Source organism: Triticum aestivum, chromosome 7D (assembly GCF_018294505.1).
Source record: "Triticum aestivum cultivar Chinese Spring chromosome 7D, IWGSC CS RefSeq v2.1, whole genome shotgun sequence".
Classification (NCBI taxonomy): domain Eukaryota; kingdom Viridiplantae; phylum Streptophyta; class Magnoliopsida; order Poales; family Poaceae; genus Triticum; species Triticum aestivum.
Window position 1 is genome coordinate 183,745,542 of NC_057814.1, and position 23,191 is coordinate 183,768,732.

At 42.1% G+C, this 23,191-nt stretch overlaps 1 protein-coding gene across 4 annotated transcripts; it reads right to left on the reverse strand.

The window, feature by feature from the left end:
* Window positions 1-10,921: 10,921 nt before the first annotated feature.
* Window positions 10,922-17,065, reverse strand: LOC123164734 (very-long-chain 3-oxoacyl-CoA reductase 1). 4 transcript variants are annotated; one of them, XR_006482612.1, is made up of 6 exons: window positions 16,676-17,065; window positions 16,291-16,579; window positions 16,154-16,223; window positions 13,711-14,122; window positions 12,593-13,583; window positions 10,922-11,228 (listed from the first exon to the last, which is right to left on the reverse strand). XR_006482612.1 is itself a non-coding variant. In XM_044582281.1 (4 exons), exons 1-4 carry the CDS (start codon window positions 17,025-17,027, stop codon window positions 13,820-13,822), a joined length of 1,014 nt encoding a protein of 337 aa, XP_044438216.1. In that variant the 5' UTR covers window positions 17,028-17,065; the 3' UTR covers window positions 13,594-13,819. The 4 variants fall into 4 exon arrangements, 1 of the variants encoding a protein (XP_044438216.1); XR_006482613.1 differs by lacking the exon at window positions 10,922-11,228 and having other exon boundaries at window positions 12,433-13,583; window positions 16,309-16,579; XR_006482611.1 differs by lacking the exon at window positions 10,922-11,228 and having other exon boundaries at window positions 12,433-13,583.
* Between the last annotated feature and the right edge of the window lie 6,126 nt (window positions 17,066-23,191).

The window sequence follows — 23,191 nt, forward strand, 5'->3', positions numbered from 1 at the left end:
ACAAGATATTAGCACTAACTCCACATAGCGTCATTTCATTAGCGCTAGTGTGTAGCATAACCCAAGTAAAGTGAGTTTGTGATATCCATTTATGACGATGCTAATAGTTTAGGCTCTTATAGCATTGGAGCATTTCATGACATGTTTTATTTGACTTTGGACCAAATATGTGGCCTGAATACTTTGTTTAATTTTCTCTTACTTGTATTACTACTAACACCGTGTAGCATTATGATAATGCCCACGTGTAGCGCAACCAAGTAAGATTGGTTTTTTTATGATGCAACATGTTTTATCATTTATCTGGCATGATTTTGGTTTCTAGGTGTGTATCGTGAACACATTTTTTAATTAAGTCTTGCCCTGCTTGTATTACTACTAACACCGTGTGGCATTAAGATAATGCCCGCGTGCAGCGTAACCAAGTGAGGGAATATATTTTTATGCTCTTGTTTGTATTGCGACTAGCATGACACATAATGCCAGTAGCACAACCAAACAAGAGATTATCATGAGTTTAGTTTAGTGCGTTCGTAATTTCATTCCAACTTAGTCATATCCATTTTTTTGTGATGACCAAATTAAGTCAAATTTTTATGAGGTTTTCGCACCTATGACACTCTCTTGATTTGTATCCATGTATAGAGACCAAACCAAGGAACGAGGCGTTCATCTTGGCTTGTATCGCTAAAGGGACCGAACCAAGACGGAGATCAATGGGACAAAGTGCACGCAACATTTAAAGGAACCGTGCTTACAAGAACCATGCACGCTCCTTGACTCGTACCGCGATGGCCAAGCCAAAGGTGAAAGTTTGGGGTAGATATAACATGCTCCTTGGTTTGTACCACGATGGCCGAACCAAGGACAAAATTTTGGGATGGAAGCAACATACTCTTTAGTCTGTACCAAAATGGCCAACTCAAAGGCAAAATTTTGAGATAGATTAAACATACACCTTAGTCTGTACCGCAATGGCCGGACTAAGGGCAAGAATTTTGGGGAGATGAAATATGCTCCTTGATTTGTACCGCGATGGCCGAACCAAGAACAAGAATTTTCGGAATATGAAACATGCCCCTTGATTTGTACCGTGATGGCCGGACCAAGGGCTGAAAATTTAGGAGAAGAAGAAGAAAAAAGCTCCCTGGCCTGTACCACAATGGCCAAACCAGGGGCTAGAGGAGAGCCATGGAATTTCACCTTTCAAACCTCCTGCACGTCTGCCTCCTTCTCTCCTTTTGTGCTACTGTGTGTGTATGATTTTTGGCAGAGGAAATAAACAAACTCAGGGCCAACCTTAGAGCAGTCTGACTGCCTGGTATTTATAGGGGAGCGTGGGAGTGCAACGCTGGTGCCTTGGAGGCTGCGGCGCGCGTGGAGTGTTTAACATGCACGTCACCATCGTGGAAGACGTGGGAGCACGCCCACGCTTGATCGTGGGATCATGGGAGGGAGGCTGCTCCTTGCCCTTTTGTTTTCTATTTCTTTAGTCTCTAATTAACCGGCAAGGTCCCATCAATCAGTTACTTTGCGACATGGTCTCTCTTTATTGAGGCGTATAGCACGGTTGGGCTTGGGCCCATTGCGCCTAATACACATGCATGCATGTCTATGCATGGGATCAGAAGAAGGAATCCATTATGTGTCTGGCCATACAAGTTATCTCATGTACGCACAGCTTATACATGTCTGTACGTATGCATTGTTACCCAATGAATCAATGGTATTCATTTAGTTAATACACAATGGTAGTTCGGTGGAGCCGCACTTGTACGTGTTATATTTCGCCGGCACCGGTGTTGTCTTTGACTTCGTGGTTTTATTGTAACATTAGAATTCTATCCGTCAGCGACGATGCACATATCAACGTTCGAATATAGGGCAAAACTTGATGAATGTTGATTTGTTTTGCCATATTTTATAATTGTCGGTTTAATGTGTGCATTATCAACGTTCGAATATATAATATGCCTATTTTTGTCGGTCATCGATTTGAGCAGTTGATTATATTCGTTAAATTGATTATTTTCATTATAAAACGGATTTTTGCCGTTTTGCATTTACATTTATGTGGTCTATGCATTTTATTTTATCTTGGTCAAAATCCATGTCAACAGATGCCTCTCGAGATCTGGAAGCGAATATTTCTTTGATTCGGTTTCAGAGCTCGAAAATATATATAGACCCATTCCATTTCATACTTGTGTCCTATATATTCATGCTAGTGCTAGCGATGCGCTTATTTTGTTTAAACGTCCAGCTAGATATTACTTAGCCATGTCTGCGTTTCGTTGGATAAGGACTCAACCTTGAAAGTCTATTACAAGTCATTGGCCTTCTGCTATATAGTTAGGGTCCGGCCGGAGCGCATACCTTCCCCTTTACATATATCTTCTTCCTGCCGTCTCACAAGGGAACTCTATTTACCTGGGGCAGATTTTTTTTCTGCCACTAAGTCTAGATTCTCCAGCTGACTTGCTATATTCCTTGGTTATAAGGTATGCATTATTGTGCATTTTTTTATTTGTGTTCACATCCTTATCATGGATGATCCTCATTCATGACATCCCTTTCTTTTGGTAGGGATAAAATTAACATCCTCCGCTGAAGATCGAATCTGAGCTTTTAAACCGAGATGCTGGTAAGTTTGTTATTAGTTCATTTAGATATACAAGTACATACATGATTTATGTACTCTAATTGCCCCTTTATTTTTTGTTCCTTTAATATTGCAGGAAGGTTGGGGTACGATTGGGCAGAACAATCCTGTTTGATTTCGGGCGTATACCTACTCTTTGCTTAGGTACTACACCTCATGCCTTTTTCCTTATACATGCAGCGGCATCATAGATTTGATGAATATTCTATAGATGGATCCATGCACGTAGTCTACCTTTAGACCATTAACAACCGTGCATCTTGTCCCATAAGTGTGCAGATTTTTTTTTGATCTCACAATGACGTGCCGGCAAGCTATATACGAACTTGATCGACATAAAGTTGTTAAGATCATTCTTTTAGATATAAGATGCTCGCTTTTAAGATATGAACTTGCATCTTTCTCATGGTTGGCGTGCCGGGAAGCCCGTACATGGGCTTGGTCCGTTGTTCATTCAGCCATGAGATTTTTTTGTCCTTATATGCATGAATTAATGAGTCGCTCACTAATGGCGTTTCGGGAAGCCTATATATGGGCTTGGTTCGTCGCTCGATAGTGATGCTATTGTTTTTATGCATGAGAAATATTTTCAATCATGTGCACCTGTATATTTTTTTTACATACTACTTTTTGTACCATGGTTTTATGCTCATGAGAGCATGGAATACGTTTGATGTTTGTTTCTTTTTTTTCTTTTTGCATCACAGTTTATACTCGTAAGTCGTTGGAGTAAAAAAAATGTTTGACCCAGTTTACACTCATGAGGATGTGGAGTATTTTTGATGATTTCTTTTTGCATCACAGATTATACTCGTAAGTCATTGGAGTAAAAAAAAATCTTGTGCCACAGTTTATACTCATGAGGGTATGGAGTATTGTTTTGGGGGGGGGGGGGGTGGGTGGGTGGTGACCCAGTTTAGACTCTTGAGTGTATGGAGTATATATTTTTTAGGTGCCTCAGTTTAGACTCGTGAGGATATGGAGTACGTTTGATGACTTTTTTGTTTGCATCACAGTTTATACTCGTAAGTTCTTGGAGTAATTTTTTTATAAATGAATGTACGTACCGTTTTTTTTGTACGACGGTTTAAGCTTATGAAGTTTATACTCGTAAGTTGTTGGAGTATTTTTTTGTGTGCCCCAGTTTATACTCATATGGGTGTGGTTATTTTTATTTTTATGTCACAGTTTATACTCGTAAGTCATTGGAGTATATTTTCTTTTTTTTGCCCCAGTTTATACTCATAAGGGTGTGGAGTAATTATGATAATTTGATTTTTTTTCATCACAGTTTATACTCGTAAGTCATTGGAGTATTTTTTTTTGTGTGCCCCAGTTTACACTCATGAGGGTATGGAGTATGTTTGATGATTCTTTCCTTGCATCACAGTTTATACTTGTAAGTAGTTGGAGTATATTTTTGTGTGCCCTAGTTTACACTCATGAGGGTGTAGAGTGGTTTTTTTTGCTATTTTTTTTGCACCACAGTTTATACTCGTAAGTAGTTGGAGTATTTTTTGTGTGCCCCAGTTTAGACTCGTGAGGGTACCGAGTACGTTTGATGATTTTTTTTGTTTGCATCACAGTTTATACTCATAAGTTCTTCGAGTAATTTTTTTGTGCCCCAGTTTATACTCGTGAGGGTACGGAGTATTTTAGATGATTTTTTTTTGCATCTCAGTTTATCCTCGTAAGTTGTTGGAGTATTTTTTTGTTATAAGGCATAGTGACTCATAAGTTATTGGAGTATATGTTTTTTTAAGGTGCCCCAGTTTAGACTCGTGAGGGTATGGAGTGTATTTTTCTGTGTGCCCCAGTTTATACTCATGAGGGTATGGAGTAATATATTTTTTCTATCACAGTTTAGACTCGTAAGTTTATTGGAGTGTATTTTTTTGGGTGCCCTAGTTTAGACTCATGAGGGTATGGAGTGATTTTTTTACAACACCTAAATTAAGTGTGTAGCGAAACCTAATGTGGCAATGTTTGTATTGCAAGCATTGGTGTGAAATCTGTATCATTTCTATTCAGATTTCACTCGTCTCCTATAAGGAATTCTTTTATGATGATACCAAAACATTTGTTTCCTTACATCATCATATTAAAAATGCACCCAGTGAAATAGGCATAACCATAATATAAAGAAACAATGGTCATGTACATCCTTTTCTTTGATAAAGACTGAACAACCTTTTTCTTACATATTTCACCTAGGAACAAACATTTCAACATGCACTAAGATAACGGGTTACATATTTCACTCAGGAACAAACATTTCAGTGGGTCCTAAGATAACCAGTTATGTTGGAATGTCGCCTATAAACCTCGAAGCTCGCATAGGCATCCAGACATGCATACTTGATCTTGTCATGGTCCAGGTTGGACTTTTCCCACTGACTGAAAGTGATGCTTTTGTCCTTGTTAAGACTTATGTTTGCAACCATCTTTGCTAGCTTATCCAATGAGGCCAAGTTGCCAGCTTTTCTATTATGAACCTTGATACCCAGTCCCTGCACATCGACGGGTTTTCTGATACCCAAGTTATAGAACTTGAGTTTTTTGATGTCATTGCCAATGGCGGCACCCGCAAATTCAACTGTGTCACTGTCAAGGAAGCGGCGGAGAAGTGGAGGGATAAAACTCCTGGCCTGAGCCTGGTATAGCTGGTAAATTAGGCAATGCTTTCCCACACAAAGTTGCAAGACATCAGCGCGTTGTGGCTCTTGATTAGAGAGAGCAACTTGTTGCTCAAGCGGAAGCTTCTTACGCTCTTTGCTGTGGACATATCTAGTGTATTCACAGTCAAGGCCGACAACACGACACTTGGCATGATTAAGATACTTTTTCCAGATGAACCTGATGAAGGCAACAACTGTTGAAGGGTTTCCAGTCACCGTAGTATGAATTCTTATACCACCCTTGCTGATATGAAAAAGACGGTCTGGATGATTGTTGTCCACACTCTTGGGGAACTGGACACGGACTTTGCCGACCTTAATATCGTGAAGGTTGACATGGCGAACATTTCTTCGCTGAGGTTGAGGGCACATCGAATCAAAAGAAGTCAGAGATGGCGACAAGGGGCTTGACAATGTTGATGTTGGGTTCACATGACGTGTTTCATAGCCATGGGGATTGGGGTGCTTTTTCTTGCATTCAAGGGAAAACTTGAGAACCGTCTCAGAGCATTCTCCAATGGATTTATCGGCCAGTGGAAGAATGGGCTCTGAAGCATCAAATTGAACTTTATTCTGAACCTTTGACGTCCTTCCATGCAGAAACGATGAGGAGGGAAATATAATCATGGTATTGCCCACATTCATAGGTTGCTCATAGTGGAATTTGTCCATTGTCTTCCCTTTTCCTTCTTTGTCTACCCTCATACTTTCCCCAAACTTGAGTGCAGAGAAGACTTCCATTCCTTGGTCATGTTCAGTTGGTGATGCAGTCATACTATCCAGATGTTGATTTGTTGAAGCCGCACATGGACCAACTGGCACATCAAGCCAAATGTCTCCAATGCGGAGCGTGACCGACTGCGGCACTTGACCATCCATACCTTCAAACTAAAGAAAACCATATATTAGTTTTCTTCATCTTTTTTCCGTGTATGCGTACATAATATTTTATGTTTTATGTACTATGGAAATTCATGTGTTGCAATCCTATTTTGGAATTCGAAGATGAGGGGAGAAATAGGTCCCACCGGGCGTGCTAGAATCAGATGACGGGAAAATGGCAGGCGTGAGAACACGCGTCCACGTCATTGATACAGAGTGAAATTTAGATGCATAAAATAAAAAGAGAATCAAACATTGCAGGTACTTTATTTCCAGAACTCTTACATTTACATAAAAATTCTGTTAATTACATCTCCGAAGAGAAAACCCATGATTAAGAATTCCAACATATCTATTACACAGGATTACATCACATGCCTATTACAATATACTAAAAGAGAAATCCTCTTCGCGGTCGACGACGAACTCCTGGTTGGTGAGCTTGAAGTTTGGTTCCATGCAAGTACTCCTCTATGATTTTTATGTGTGATGTTTGGGCATATATTTCCTAGCATGCAACCATTTTGTGTGTTCAACCTCACTTATATGCGTAATGCAGGTTGATTTTGGCTAGGCATAGTTTTATCCTACGTTTGGCATATAGGATATGTATATATTTTTCTTTGGGAATTTTATATGACATCTTTGGTTTTGGTGGCATGGATATATGTGACATGCCAATTTTAATAATTTTTGCATCATCGCATTACTACTATCACCGCGCGACACTGATATGGTGCCCGTGTGTAGCGTAATGGACTGAAGCTTTCCGACACAATTTTGATGCTTTTTATAGTGCATATGATATGTGCCATATTTTGTTGACTTTGATTTCACACGGTATCAATACTAACCACGCGGTGCAATGATATGACACACACGTATAGCTTGACCCGAATGGAGTTTGTTTATCATATTTTTTATTGTTTAAAGCTTATGTGGGCTACATGAGATATGCCTTATCATGTATTTTGCATGAATTTTGTACGCATATGTGGATGTGGAGTGAACTTATTTTTATTAAGTTCTGCTTTACCTGTATTACTACTAACACCGCGTGACACTAAGATAATGCCCGCGTGCAGCGTAACCAAGCAAAGGTTTGTGGAGCAATTATGGTGTTGCATGAGTCGTATGACATCTATCTTTTTTGTTTATGTTTGTACCTCACATGATATTAGCAAAACTCCACATAGCGTCATTTCATTAGCGCTAGTGTGTAGCATAACCCAAGTAAAGTGAGTTTGTGATATCCATTTATGACGATGCTAATAGTTTAGGCTCTTATAGCATTGGAGCATTTCATGACATGTTTTATTTGACTTTGGACCAAATATGTGGCCTGAATACTTTGTTTAATTTTCTCTTACTTGTATTACTACTAACACCGTGTAGCATTATGATAATGCCCACGTGTAGCGCAACCAAGTAAGATTGGTTTTTTTATGATGCAACATGTTTTATCATTTATCTGGCATGATTTTGGTTTCTAGGTGTGTATCGTGAACACATTTTTTAATTAAGTCTTGCCCTGCTTGTATTACTACTAACACCGTGTGGCATTAAGATAATGCCCGCGTGCAGCGTAACCAAGTGAGGGAATATATTTTTATGCTCTTGTTTGTATTGCGACTAGCATGACACATAATGCCAGTAGCACAACCAAACAAGAGATTATCATGAGTTTAGTTTAGTGCGTTCGTAATTTCATTCCAACTTAGTCATATCCATTTTTTTGTGATGACCAAATTAAGTCAAATTTTTATGAGGTTTTCGCACCTATGACACTCTCTTGATTTGTATCCATGTATAGAGACCAAACCAAGGAACGAGGCGTTCATCTTGGCTTGTATCGCTAAAGGGACCGAACCAAGACGGAGATCAATGGGACAAAGTGCACGCAACATTTAAAGGAACCGTGCTTACAAGAACCATGCACGCTCCTTGACTCGTACCGCGATGGCCAAGCCAAAGGTGAAAGTTTGGGGTAGATATAACATGCTCCTTGGTTTGTACCACGATGGCCGAACCAAGGACAAAATTTTGGGATGGAAGCAACATACTCTTTAGTCTGTACCAAAATGGCCAACTCAAAGGCAAAATTTTGAGATAGATTAAACATACACCTTAGTCTGTACCGCAATGGCCGGACTAAGGGCAAGAATTTTGGGGAGATGAAATATGCTCCTTGATTTGTACCGCGATGGCCGAACCAAGAACAAGAATTTTCGGAATATGAAACATGCCCCTTGATTTGTACCGTGATGGCCGGACCAAGGGCTGAAATTTAGGAGAAGAAGAAGAAAAAAGCTCCCTGGCCTGTACCACAATGGCCAAACCAGGGGCTAGAGGAGAGCCATGGAATTTCACCTTTCAAACCTCCTGCACGTCTGCCTCCTTCTCTCCTTTTGTGCTACTGTGTGTGTATGATTTTTGGCAGAGGAAATAAACAAACTCAGGGCCAACCTTAGAGCAGTCTGACTGCCTGGTATTTATAGGGGAGCGTGGGAGTGCAACGCTGGTGCCTTGGAGGCTGCGGCGCGCGTGGAGTGTTTAACATGCACGTCACCATCGTGGAAGACGTGGGAGCACGCCCACGCTTGATCGTGGGATCATGGGAGGGAGGCTGCTCCTTGCCCTTTTGTTTTCTATTTCTTTAATCACTAATTAACCGGCAAGGTCCCATCAGCCAGTTACTTTGCAGACATGGTCTCTCTTTATTGAGGCGTATAGCACGGTTGGGCTTGGGCCCATTGCGCCTAATACACATGCATGCATGTCTATGCATGGGATCAGAAGAAGGAATCCATTATGTGTCTGCCTGTCTGGCAATACAAGTTATCTCATGTACGCACAGCTTATACATGTCTGTACGTATGCATTGTTACCCAATGAATCAATGGTATTCATTTAGTTAATACACAATGGTAGTTCGGTGAAGCCGCACTTGTACGTGTTATATTTCGCCGGCACCGGTGTTGTCTTTGACTTCATGGTTTTATTGTAACATTAGAATTCTATCCGTCAGCGACGATGCACGTATCAACGTTCGAATATAAGGCAAAACTTGATGAATGTTGATTTGTTTTGCCATATTTTATAATTGTCGGTTTAATGTGTGCATTATCAACGTTCGAGTATATAATATGCCTATTTTTGTCGGTCATCGATTTGAGCAGTTGATTATATTCGTTAAATTGATTATTTTCATTATAAAACAGATTTTTGCCGTTTTGCATTTATATTTATGTGGTTTATGCATTTTATTTTATCTTGGTCAAAATTCATGTCAACAGCTCGAGGGCAGGTGGTGGCGAAGGAGGAAGGTATTTGTAGGCGAGGCGAGGGCTGGCGAGGTAGGTAAACAATGATTGTGGGCGTTATGCCTCCATTAACAGCGGCATCGGAATCTAGACGGCCACCACACCGGCGTTCCGTGCGAATAACCATCTGCCGACCTGTATTTATGCCGTGTGTGTTGTTGAAGGCACACGGCGTAAGCATGGCACACAGCGTACGTACAACCCTGTCACGGTGCCGTGAACTGCAACGAGCACGACCGCGTGGCACTGCTATCCACCGTGCGGGCCTCTAAAACACTTTGCTTTAACACCCGAACACCGAGAGTTTTTAAAGGGTGTCATGCCGTATGTGGCAGTGCACTGAGGCACATGTCAAAGGTGGTGTTTGGTTCTCTAGTCTTAGGACTTTTTCTAGTCCCTAAGACTTTTTTAAAAAGACTCTCAAGAAGGTGCTTCTAAGGACTTTTAGCAAAAAGTCCTAAAAAAGTCCCTTCCTGTTTGGTTTGCTAGGCATTTTTAGAGGCTTTTTTAGTCCCAACACAAAAAAGTCCCTGAAACCAAACACCCCCAAAGTGCACCACGGGTATAGAGTGGCGTAAGCCGAGTGACCGATAATTTACACTCAAAGTATCGAGAAACACAAGGTAAAATACATTTTTCGCGTAGTGACCCCGATAACTCCCGATCGTTCGGTCTGGAGGAGCGCCAGACCGAACGACTCGTTCGCTGGGGATGCACCTTTTACCGAACGAAAAGGTTCGGGACGAAACCCCTTCAGCCCGAACTACCCCATCAGCACGATCTAAAAAATGCCCCAATAGCCCAACTTGCTGGGCCTCTTCAAAGACGTGAATAGAAAGCCCAAAAAATCAGGAAAAGTAAAACAAAAAAAAAACAGTAAAAAGATGAAGAAGAAAAAGGAACTCCTTGCCTTCAAAGCAAAACAAAAAAGTTTAGTGTAAAAATGCCATGGTTGCTGATCCACTTCCATTAAGAAAAAGACATAAAAAAATCAGTTTGCCATGGTTAACAAAAGTAAAAAATGCCATGTTTCAGACAATAAAAATGCCATGGTAGCAGAAAATAACTTTGCAATGGTTAAAAATGATTATTTGGATATGGAAAAAGATCTAAAATTGCCATGGGTCTAACTTAAAAATTGCCCTGTTAAAAAATGAGAACTTTGCCATGACAAATGAACATCTTAAGTACCATGGTAACGTTCTTCGAATAAGATATGACAACCGCACTACCCTTTTTAATAAAATTGCCATGTTCATGGAAACAGTTTTGAAACATCTTAAGTTGCCATCCTACAAAGTCTACACTACGAAAAGTTGCCATGAAGTTTTGCATATATATGGATACAACATGGGAAAAAGAAATGAAGTTTACACTACGAAAGTTGCCATCATGGCAATATATTAAAAAATATATATGGCGAAAAAAATGTTTCTCTAAACACAATTGCCTTCAAGAATTGAAAAAGAAGAAGCAAAAACATTACAAATAGGACCCCGATAAGTACCGACTATTCGGTCTCGGAGATTCCCATCCCGAACGAGTCGTTCGCTATAGGGGCGGGTGTCGATCGAACGAAGTGGTTCGGGGTGGGAGGAACCCCAGCCCAAACCCCTAGCATTGCTCACGTGCAGGCCTGTTGTTACTCCCGTAAAGCCCATTATGCCGCAGTTTGTACCGTGACTAAAAAAAGCATATTTTGAGGTGTGAAAGAAAGCCCAGATTTTGCCATGCTATGAAAACAAATTGCCATTGAAATGAAAAAAAATGAGAACTGAAAACTCCTAATGATGCAAAACAAAAAATGCCATTCGTCTTTAACAAAATTTTTTTTTCCATGGACAAAAACATCTTTGTTTATGCAATGGCATGAAAAGAAAAAAGTCATGGCAATTTGCATTGTAAGTAAAAATCCCTTGAAAAAATTGATGAAAGTGAAACTTACCATGTTGCCATGTTGATGTAGGTAATATAGCTATGGAAATAAATGTAATTTGCCATGGCAAAAATAAAGAGTAAAAATTGCCATGGCAAGAAAAGTTAAAAATTTCCAAAGTGATTTAACTAAATTTGCCATGGCAATATGGGTAATTTTGCCGTGGAAAAATAATGTGGAAGTTCCATGGTAAATAAAGAGTAAAAAATTGCCATGGCAATAATAGTTAAATATTTGCTATGTCGATATAGGTAATTTAGCCATGGAAAAAATTGTAAAATTGCCATGGCAAATAAAAGAGTAAGAAAAATGCCATCGCAACAGAAGTTAAAACTTGCCATGCGATTTAGCTAAATTTGCCGTGCCAATTAAGGGTAAAAAATCATCTTTTAAAATGGTGTTGTGAGAAATCATCTAAACTTGTCATGGCAACATATCTTAAGTTGGCATGGCACACATTTGAAGTTGTCGTAGTAAAAGGTTCCATGGCAAACTTTAGATGATTTGTTAGTTGGCGTGTGAATTAAAATAATCCAAAGTTGCCATGGCAACTTTAGATGATTTCTTAGTTGGCTTGTGAAAAATACTCCAAACAGAAAAGAATTGCCATGGAAAAACAACTTAAGTTGTAAGAAAATAGGGAACATTGCTAATTTTCCATGGTCGAAAATCATCGTTTTAAATGATGGATGGGAAAAACATGTAAACTTGCCATGGCAACACATCTTAAGTTGCCATGGCAAGTGCAAACATATCTGAAGCTATTCGTATGGCTAACATAGTAAAAGTTGCCATGCTAAACTTTAGATGATCTACTAGTTGGCGTGTGAAAAAAATACTCCAAACTTGCCATGGCAGCTTTAGATGATTTGTTAAACGACGTGTGAAAAATACTCCAAACTTGCCATGGCAACTTTAGATGATTTTTTAAATGGTGTGTGGAAAAACATGTAAACATGGCAACTTTAGATCATCTCCTCTTATCTGAACAAAAATCTCTGTAGCATCATCTCTGTTCTGTTGACAAATTAGGCAGATTACAGCTAAACGCATGAAAGCGAGTTGATGGCTATCGATGGATACTATTCGCTAGTGAAGACAGAGCACACACCTGCTTGATGGTTCACGCTGGTGACAATGAGAGCGAGTTGATGGCCATGCTGAAGAGCTGGACGTAGACGACAAGCGCGATCACCTGGGCGGCGGCCGCCGCGACCATGACCGCTTGGTCGAGGCGGAGCAGCCGAAGAGGCTTGAATGGCACGGCGGCTCGGGTCCTCGTCGGCCCGTCGTCGAGGCACGCGCCATCGCAGTAAGCAGGCAGCGACCCGCTGTCCCCGCCGCTGCCGAAAGCGATGCAGGGGGAGTGTGGCACAAAGCACTCGGAGGCGGGCGGCTCCATGAGCGGCAGGACCAGCCGAAGAGCTTCAGCAGCCCTTGCTCTCGGGAATGATCCCGCATGCAGCGCCCCCCTATAGCCAGTGCCACGCCCTCGCCGCCGCTACCACCGGGGCACCACTGGATCTCCTCCGGCCACCACCGCGGCCTCGAGCCCATCCCGCCTACCCGAAGGTCCCATGTAGAGGAGTTTAGGGCCGGCCGTCCATGGCGGGGATGCAGCGTTGGATGACCTGCAAGGATGCGACGCCGGGAGGATTTGGGGGGCGGCCGTCCATGGCAGGGATGCGGCATCGAAGGAGTTCGGGGCCGGCCGTCCATGGTGGGGATGCGGTGGAGGGGACGCCCGCCGTCGCTGGAGCCCAGCCATGCCGCTCACCATCCACACGCCCGGCGACCTGCTCCAACCGCCGGAGGCCTTCGCTGCCGTTCCTGCCTGCCCAACGCTGGCATCTGGTGTTGTGTAGTGTGGATAAGAGAGTGGTGGGGGGGGGGGGGGGGGGGCGAACGGGAGGAGGAGAGTGAGGGAGTGGTTCGGGCGACTTTGGCTTCCTCCCGAACGACTCCCAGTGATGACGTGGCAAGCGCAGACTGCCAAGATTCGTGCAACGGTAACGAGATGGTTCGGGAGGAGATGCTAAAATCCGGACGTTCGGGAGTTATTGATTCCATAAGAAAAAGCACTTCGCTCTCCGATAGGTTTTCTGGCAAAAAGGAAAACGAATCAACTTCCTTTTCCTAAACACTTGTGCAACATTTGCATTGTACACGCTCATTGTCAAACAGTAAATGTTGAATGCAACTAATTAACGAACGGTGGAGGTGCAGTACCTGGACAAATAATTGCATGTCCTCTGCAAAATACGCTTACATGATTCAGTTCATTGGGAGTTCAGTTAATCGAACACCAGAACGTGTGGGTCTGTGGAACACCAGGAATTCACTTGAGAGTTGTTGGCACGCCAGCGCGACGTCTCGGCGCTCTCTGAGCCACCGCTCTGTGCTGCAGGTGCTCGCGCATGCGGAGCCAGTCGTGGACGAAGTCCGGCAGGACGGCGGCGAGGCACCACAGGAGCTGGTGGCCGAGGTTGGGGGCGCAGACGGGCGGGCCGTGGCCGATCCAGCGCACCGCCGCGCGCGCGTACGCGCCGGGCGTCGGGGCGATGAGGAGCATGGAGAGGCGCCCGGCCCGCCCGGTCTCCGCCAGAACCGACACCATCCTGGTCGCCACGTAGAACGGAGCCTGCACGAGATAAAGTGCTAGCTGGTTAGCGAGAGCGCAACCGTGCACAGAATGCAAATACTATGACAATGCATCGCGTTACTGTCGCAAGGAGCCATTTCTGAATGCGACTCTAAATTGGATCAGTTCATCAGTTAACTTTGGACATCTCCACGGGAAAGTTCTCACTATCTTTGTCATGAGAAGCCTCATGGACTTACGAAGGCCAACAAAAACATTTTTTTATAGTAAAAAAAAAACTTTTTTTTGGGTGATGGCCTACAAAATCTTGATGAAAGGCTCCCCTGAGGGATTTCTACACACCGGGAGCTCGTTTTAATGGGAAAACCCTATTTGACGCAGGAATGGCCCTTTTTGTCCGCTTCTGTTTCTTCCTCGAGTCTCCTCTTTGTTTTTTTTTCTTTTGTTATTTTTTCTTTGTTTCTTTCTTTTCTGTTCCCTTTTTTGTTTGTTACTTTCTCAAGTTTATTTTTATTTTTCTAAATGTGCAGGAACTAAAAATATTGTTTGAAAATTATTAAAATGTTTGAAATCTAAAAGATATTCCTGTGTTTCAAAATTTGTTGAGAATTTCAAAAAATATTCCTGTATTCAATTTTTGTTCAAAAATTCAAAAAACTTTCATGTTTTTTAAAAAAATCATGCATTTCTAAACATGCTCGTGCTTTTTAATAATAGCTTAGAATTTCAAAAAATGTCCTTGTTTTCAAATATTGTTCAAAAATTAATAAAATGTTTGAGAATCTCTAAAATTGTTCGTGGTTTTTCCAAAAAAATGTTCAGGAATTCAAAAAATGCTCCAGTTTGTAAATTTTCTCACAAATTCAAAAAATGTTCATATTTTCAGAAAATGTTTTGGGATTTGTTTTTAAAAAACATCATGTTTAAAAGATGTTATTTTTTCTCAAAAATGTTTGCAGTTTCAAAATTCATTCGCCTTTTGAATGTTTTTCACTTTTTATAAAAATGTTCATAAATTTTAAAAAGAAGTTGGAATTTAAAAATCGTTCACAGTTTATGCTACAGTGTCGAGTGATACAGTATTTTTCCAAAAACCTTTAGAGAATATTAGATCATGTTCTACATATACCTACATGAATTCTTTATTTTCATTAAATATATTTTGTATTTTTCTTTAGAGTAACACGAGTGCATTTTTTAGTCCAAAGATTGTCAGAAGCCACTGAAATGTACTTGAGGACATGCAAGTGTTACCCATTCTATAGGTTCTTCTGCCATTTTTACTGCAAAATTAGTGTTTTAAATTGAATTTTGAAATATATTTGGTTCCTTGTATTCTATTAATCCAATATTGTTTGTTTGCAATGTTATAAGCATCATCTACAGTGTTGTCATCAGGACTCTTTCTTCATTTGCCTATAACTATTTTAGTGATGACCCACATAACGACCTATGCCGGTTTCTACTTTCTCCTATTGCTCCTAATTTCAGCAACTCTTCAATGTGCATTTTAAAGCCTTCCTTGTCCTTTGGGGTGACATATTATGTATGTTTTATTATGTTGAGCTTACATATTCTAGATTTTTTTATCCCAGTAGTTCATACGTACTTATCTAATAATCTGGATATCTTCTAGTCTTTGAACAATCATCTCTATATAGGGAAACAATTCAGGGCCTCGTTTTTTTTGCGGGAACAATTCAGGGCCTCGTTGATTCACATGAATTCTAAAACGCAGGAATAGCAAAGCACACGAATATAGTGTCATGACATACATGATTGTTTGATTTCATGCAGGAAAATCATTTGTTTCTTTTACATGTGTTGGAAATGGATGGAAAGTTCCCTACCAAATGTAGTACAAATAAATCCTAAGGAAAAAAATCCTATGGATTGCAATCATACAATCAAACAACCAACGTGTATGAAAAGTTAGAATTAGAATCCTCCAATTTTCCATGGGAATCCATTTAATCAAAGGGACTCTCAGATCTATCGCAAAAAAAAAGGGACTCTCAGATGAAGCTAAATATGAGATCGAACATGTAACGGGCAATATATATATATTACCTGGCATTGCACATCGATCCCTTTGCTTCTGTACTCAACGTAAAGGCTCCTGGAGAACTGCGCGACATACCTGCTTGGAATGAACCCACAGGAATTAAATTTGCTCCACCGAAATGCTCCGCTTGTGTAAGACATACCGTTTGGTGGCGGCGTACATGGTGTAGAGGGGGAAGGAGGGAATGGCCTCCGACGAGGCTGAGCCCATGTTGACGACGGCGCCCCTGCCCCGCTCCACCATCCCCGGCAGCACCGCGGCGGTCACCTCCGTCAACGCCCACAGGTTCACCCGCATCAACCTCACACAAGCCTCCACGTCGGCCTCGTGCAGGTACACGGCGCCCGGCTTCGCCACCCCAGCGTTGTTCACCAGCACTCCCACGTCCAGCCCCGCCACGGCCTCTCGGAGCCGCCGCAGCGCCTCGTCACCTGCCGCCGGCGGCCACCATGAAAGTGATGAAGCGACTCGTTGCTATTTGCTTCTGTGCCGTGCTTGAGTTTGAGTAGTAGTACAAGTTTAATTACCTTGGGCAGTAGAAACGAGCGAGAGGTCGAACACCACGGTCTTGGTCTGCACGGCGTGGCGAGATCTGACGGTGTGAGAGATTTCCTTGAGGTTGGCGGCGTTGAGGTCGACGAGCACGAGGTTGAGCCCCCGGCTGGCGAGCTCCAGGGCGACGGACCGGCCGATGCCGGACGTCGGGCCGGTGACGACGGCCCAGGCGCCGTAGCGGCGCCGGAGGTCCTTCGGCCGGCGCAAGCAGAGCGCGAGGTAGGCGAGGAACCGGAACGAGAATGCAGCGGCGTAAAGGGTGCCGAGGAAGGCCAGCGAGAGGAACCATGCCGGCGCCGCCTGCTCTTGACTGAGGAATGCCATCTCTCGCCGTTCTCTCCCCCCTTTTTTATGACACCATGCCATCCTCTCTCCTATTAAATAAACAGTGTGCATTTACCACGGCTGGTCGGCTGCCAACTACGAGCTGTGCACGATGTGGACTGCACTTCCAAGTACTCCTTCGTTTGAAAACGATGCAACGCGTACTCTCCAAATTTTGAATTCAGACTTTAGAAACACATGTCTCATGCAGTTTTCTTGGGCGGGGACACGTCTCGCAGTTGTTTGTTAGCGGTTGAAGACCAATGTGCTCTGTTTAGTCTGGTTGTAACGAGGAATATCATATATTAGTATTATGCATATGATACTAGTGTATGATACTAACTATGCATAATATCATATATTAATATTATATAATATTTTATTTATTGTCATGCATGATACATACTAGCATAACATTTATTATGATACGGTATCATATGATATGATACTCGACCCTTTCTTTCTTTATTTAATTCTATAATAACACCTTATCAAAATTACCTAGTTGGCATGCATGAGGCTAGTCATAGTGGGAGTAACTTAGGTTGTAACATAGCGCAGTCTAAGAAAATTTTGCTTATGTGGCATGTAGTTAATGATGAGAGAGGTGTTTAGAGTAACATAATATGTTACTGTAACATAGCGCTTTCAGAGAAAGGATGAGTTTACAAGCTAATAAATGAAGTCATCTATGACACTGTATTATGTTCTTTTACACTATGGAGGTAGTAACTTGGACTAGTGTCATATGCATGACACTAGTATAAGTTACTCTCCACTATGATACTAGATATGATACTACCATTACGACCAGCCTTATTTATTTATTTTAAAGTAATTTCATTTTTTATTAAACCTGAAAACAGCTTTCATTCTATAAATGAACATGTAACTCCAAGTTCTCGTGAGAAAACTGTGTGTTGGTTTTTATTCTACTCCCTCCGTTCCTAAATACTTGTCTTTTTAGGCATTTTAACAAGTGACTACATACGGAGTAAAATGAGTGAATCTACACTTTAAAATATGTCTACATACATCCGTATGTGATGGTCATTTGAAATGCCTAGAAAGACAAGTATTTAGGAACGGAGGGAGTACATGACAGACTTTGCATGAAATTTAAAATCTTCACATGATACTCGGTCACCTAAATGTAGCGATTTTCTGGAACTTTTGTAACAATGAAACCTTACTTTCTTTTTCAAACCATGCGTGTCTAGTGATAGATAGAAGAGAAAATACGAAGTCCACTTTTTTTTCCGATGAAGGACGTTTCTATCTCTCACAGTGAAGCATCAAGAGTATACAAAACACAATGAACACACACTAGACCTCTGCACAACTAGAATGCACACAACCAACACCAACACACACAATTGATTACGCCAGCAAAAAACAAAGTCGTTAAAGACTGAAGCTATGTATAGGGGGTGGAAAATAAAAAAAAAGGAAAAATAAAGATAGCCAACGCAACGAACGACACACAAATAGCGAGCAACATCATCAAGCACCATATTTGACAACACATGAACTCCGAGAAAGGTTCTCCAAAAGCAACACCTTCAGGAAGGTAATGCCACATGAAGGACACAGCCTAGGCCGAGCAGAGAGCAGACTGACACACCATCCCAATGAAAACAAGTTAGTTCGGTCTTCGTGAATTGGAAGCCTGCAGACTGACACACCATCCCAATGAAAACAAGTTAGTTCGGTCTTCGTGAATTGGAAGCCTGCAGACTGATACACCATCCCAATGGAAACAAGTTAGTTCAGTTGGAAGCTTGTTCTTCAGGTTACCTGCCATAGTCCAAAGCTTGGTATCATCTTTGATGTTGTCTGGCCCTGCTTGATTAGCGTGAGAGCTTTATCGAATACCCATTTAGTGTTCATGATGCTTCTTGTAGTTAGTGTTCCGGACGATGACCTGGACCCTTCGAATGACTGGTAACAAGATGATTGTCGAGCAGGTCTTCTTGCGACGGGCCACTGACTCTATATTCAAATTTCTAACGTTTTTGCAGCACGGGTCACCGCTCCCTAGTCAACGGGACAAAGATCGATTAGGCGACTTGAAGGACGAGTTGATTACGGCAGGACGTCATCTTGCTCTGCCCCTTAGCCATTGATCTAGCCATTGCTCTGCCTCCTAATTATTGATCTGCCTCCTAGCCATTGATCTATCCGCCACTTGAGGGTTTTCCTTTTCTTTTATCATGGCATATTTGTATTGTTCCCCTGACATGTTTATGTTTATCTTTTCTGTATTGAACTTTTTGGATAAACGTGGCTGTTGCTTTATCTATAAAGCAAGGCAGAAGCCTTGTTTTGAGAGAAGGCTAGCTTATTCCTTTGTTTAAATATTGATCAGACCACTAAAATTGCAAGGGAGCTAAGCTTCACAAAAAATATCTACATGAACCCCTAATCATTTAGTTGTGCCTCGAAAAAAATCGAGAAAGGAGAGGATATTGATATCAAGTACGCTTGGATGACATCATGTCAAAGGCTAAAGCTAGTCAAGACATCAAGACTGCACATGTCAAATAATTATAAAAGAAGACATCCAAACTCGCACCGAAGCGATCAACAACACATCAAAAACCATCAACATCGACTACCGTCGTTAACCACGTAGCACACATGGTAAGCAATTCAAACTTGACAAAACTACCGTCGTTAGCACCACTCGAACGGTGAGAAAAGTTCTTCAATAGTGATGCAAACGACGATGCATTGTGCAAGCAATACAACTTTTGTACACTTAGCGTGTATTTTTCATGGTGGATTTCCATTATGCAGAGGGGCCACTATTCTGGCTTGACCCATGGGTTGGCGGAGCCCATTATGTGTGGGGTTCCCAAGCTTTGTTAGCCATTTTGCGACGATCCAGTGGTGTTCGTATCTACGGCTGCCCATTATGGCCACTTGAATATCTTGTTATGACGGTCATTTGGGCATCTGGAGACTGTAGGGTGGGCTAATATGTGGGATGCCCTCACGTCGGTGCTTGTGGATTATCCGGACACCGTATCCTTGCGTCTTGCATCTTCGGAGCCTTTCTCCATTGGCTTGGGATATCATGCTCTATGTCGTAGGCCGACTATTGCCTGGACCTCACCTCCCTCTATGGAAGGTGCCCTTGCCCTTGAAGATGAATTTTTTTGTGTTGCAATTGAGGGATCACCTCCCATCTGGGACGGATGTGCTCAAGAGGCACGGTCCGGGGAATGGGTTGTGCCCCCTTTATGGTGTCCCCGAGATGGAGACCCACATCCTTCACTCTTGCACGACGACAAGATTTCTCTGGAGTTTTGTCTGTGAGGCTTTGGGGCCTGACTGGGAGGCCCTGGACCTGGCTGGGTTCCTTCAAACCGGAGCCAATCAGACCGTGATATGTCTCCAACGTATCAATAATTTTTGATTGTTCCATGCTATTATATTATTTGTTTTTTGATGTTTTATATGCATTAATATGCTATTTTATATTATTTTTGGGGCTAACCTATTAACCTAGAGCCCAGAGCCAGTTCATGTTTTTCCCCTGTTTTTGAGTTTCACAGAAAAGGAATACCAAACGGAATAAAACCTTCATGATGATTTTTCTTGGACCAGAAGACAACCAGGAGACTTGGAGATGAAGTCGGAGGATCCACAAGGCGGCCACAAGGACGGAGGGCACGCCCAGGGGGGGTAGGGCACGCCCCCACCCTTGTGGGCCCCTCGTGCACCTCCTGACCTAATTCTTTCGCCTATATATTCCCATATATCCCCAAACCACCAGCGGCATGATGTCTACTACGCAACTTTATTCTTGTAGACACGTGTTGGGCCTCCAAGCGCAGAGTTTTGTAGGACAGTAGAAATTTTCTCTCAAGTAGATGACCTAAGGTTTATCAATCGTGAGCGGTGTAGGATGAAGATGGTCTCTCTCAAACGATCCTGCAACCAAATACAAGAAATCTCTTGTGTCCCCAACACACCGAATACAATGGCAAATTGTATAGGTGCACTAGTTCGGCGAAGAGATGGTGATAAAAGTGTAATATGGATGATAAAAATATATATTTATAATCTGAATAAATAAAAACAGTAAGGTAGCAATTAGTAAACATGCACAAAAACGGCATTGCAATGCTTAAAAATGAGGCCCAGGGTCCGTACTTTCGCTAGTGCAATCTCCCAACAGTGCTAACATAGTTGGATCATATGATTATCCCTCAAAGTGTAATGAAGAATCACTCCCGAGTTCCTATTAGCGGAGCACAAAAGATAGGAATTGTTTGTAGGGTAAGAGACCACCTCAAAGATATTCTTTCCGATCAATCTATCCTAGAGTTCGTACTAGAATAACGCAAGCTATTCTTCCCAATCGATCTAATCAAAAGTTCGTACTAGAATAACACCAAAGCAAATTCATATTCATAATACCCAATCCACACAAAGAACTACAAGGAGAACCCAAAGTTTCTATCGGAAAAGATAATAAAAACGTGCATCAACTCCTATGCATAGATTACCCCAATATCACTGCGGGAATCCGCGAGTTGAATGCCATAACACATATCAAGTGAATCAATATGATACCCCATTTGTCACCTCAAGTATTCATATTGCAAGAAAAACATCATGTGTTCTCATCTCTGAATATTCAATCCGACAAGACAAAACTTCAAAGGGTAAAGATTCAATTCATCATATCAAGAGTATAGAGGGTAGAAACATCATATGGTCTGACTATATTACCAAAGCCCATGATATAGATCACGAGAGAGAGAGAGATTAAACACATAGCTACTGGTACAAACCCTCAACCCCGAGGGTGGACTACTCCCTCCTCATCGTGGTGGCCGCCGGGATGATGAAGATGGCCACTGGAGATGATTACCCCCTCTGGCAGGGTGCCGGAACGGGGTCTAGATTGGTTTTTGCGGGTACAGAGACCTTGCGGCGGCGGAACTTCTCGTCTATGTTAACCCCCATGGGTTTCGGAATATTTGGGAATTTATAGTGCAAAGAAGGGGTACGGGAGGCCACCGAGGTGGGCACAACCCACCTGGGCGCGCCAGGTGGGCCTGGCGCACCCTGGTGGGTTGTGCCCCCCTCGGGGCACTCCCCAGGTGCTGCTCTGGCCCAATGGGTGTCTTTTGGTCCATAAAAAATCACCGTGGAGTTTCGTTGCATTTGGACTCTGTTTGGTATTGATTTCCTGCGATGTAAAAAACAAGCAAAAAACATCAACTGGCACTGGGCACTGGGTCAATAGGTTAGTCCCAAAAAATGATATAAAGTTGCTATAAAATGACTGTAAAACATCCAAGAATGATAAAATAACAGCATGAATACTTCATAAATTATAGATACCTTGGAGACGTATCAAGGCATCCACGAAAACACTTTTCCACCGCCGCAACCTTCTCTACCCATGAGATCCCATCTAGGGACCTTTTCCGGCACCTTGCCGGAGCGGTGTTCGATCACGGAGGGCTTCTACATCAACTCTATTACCCTTCCGATGAAGCGTGAGTAGTTTACCACAGACCTACGGGTCCATAGCTAGTAGCTAGATGGCTTCTTCTCTCTCTCTCTGATTCTCAATACCATGTTCTCCTCGATGTTCTTGGAGATCTATTTGATGTAATACTTTTTTGCTGTGTGTTTGCCGAGATCCGATGAATTGTGCATTTATGATCAGCTTATCTATGAATATTATTTGAACATTATCTGAATTATTATATGCATGATTTGATATCTTTGTAATTCTCTTCGAACTATCGGTTTGGTTTGGCCAACTAGATTGGTTTTTCTTGCAATGGGAGAAGTGCTTAGCTTTGGGTTCAATCTTGCGGTGTCCTTTCCCAGTGATAGTAGGGGCAGCAAGGCACATATTGTATTTTTGCCATCGAGGATAAAAATATGGGGTTTTCATCATATTGCTTGAGTTAATTCCTCTACATCATGTCATCTTGCTTAATGCGTTCCTCCGTTCTTTATGAACTTAATACTCTAGATGCATGCTGGATAGCGGTCGATGTGTGGAGTAATAGTAGTAGATGCAGAATCGTTTCAGTCTACTTGGCATGGACGTGATGCCTATATTCATGATCATTGCCTTAGATATCGTCATAACTTTTGCTTTTCTATCAATTGCTCGACAGTAATTTGTT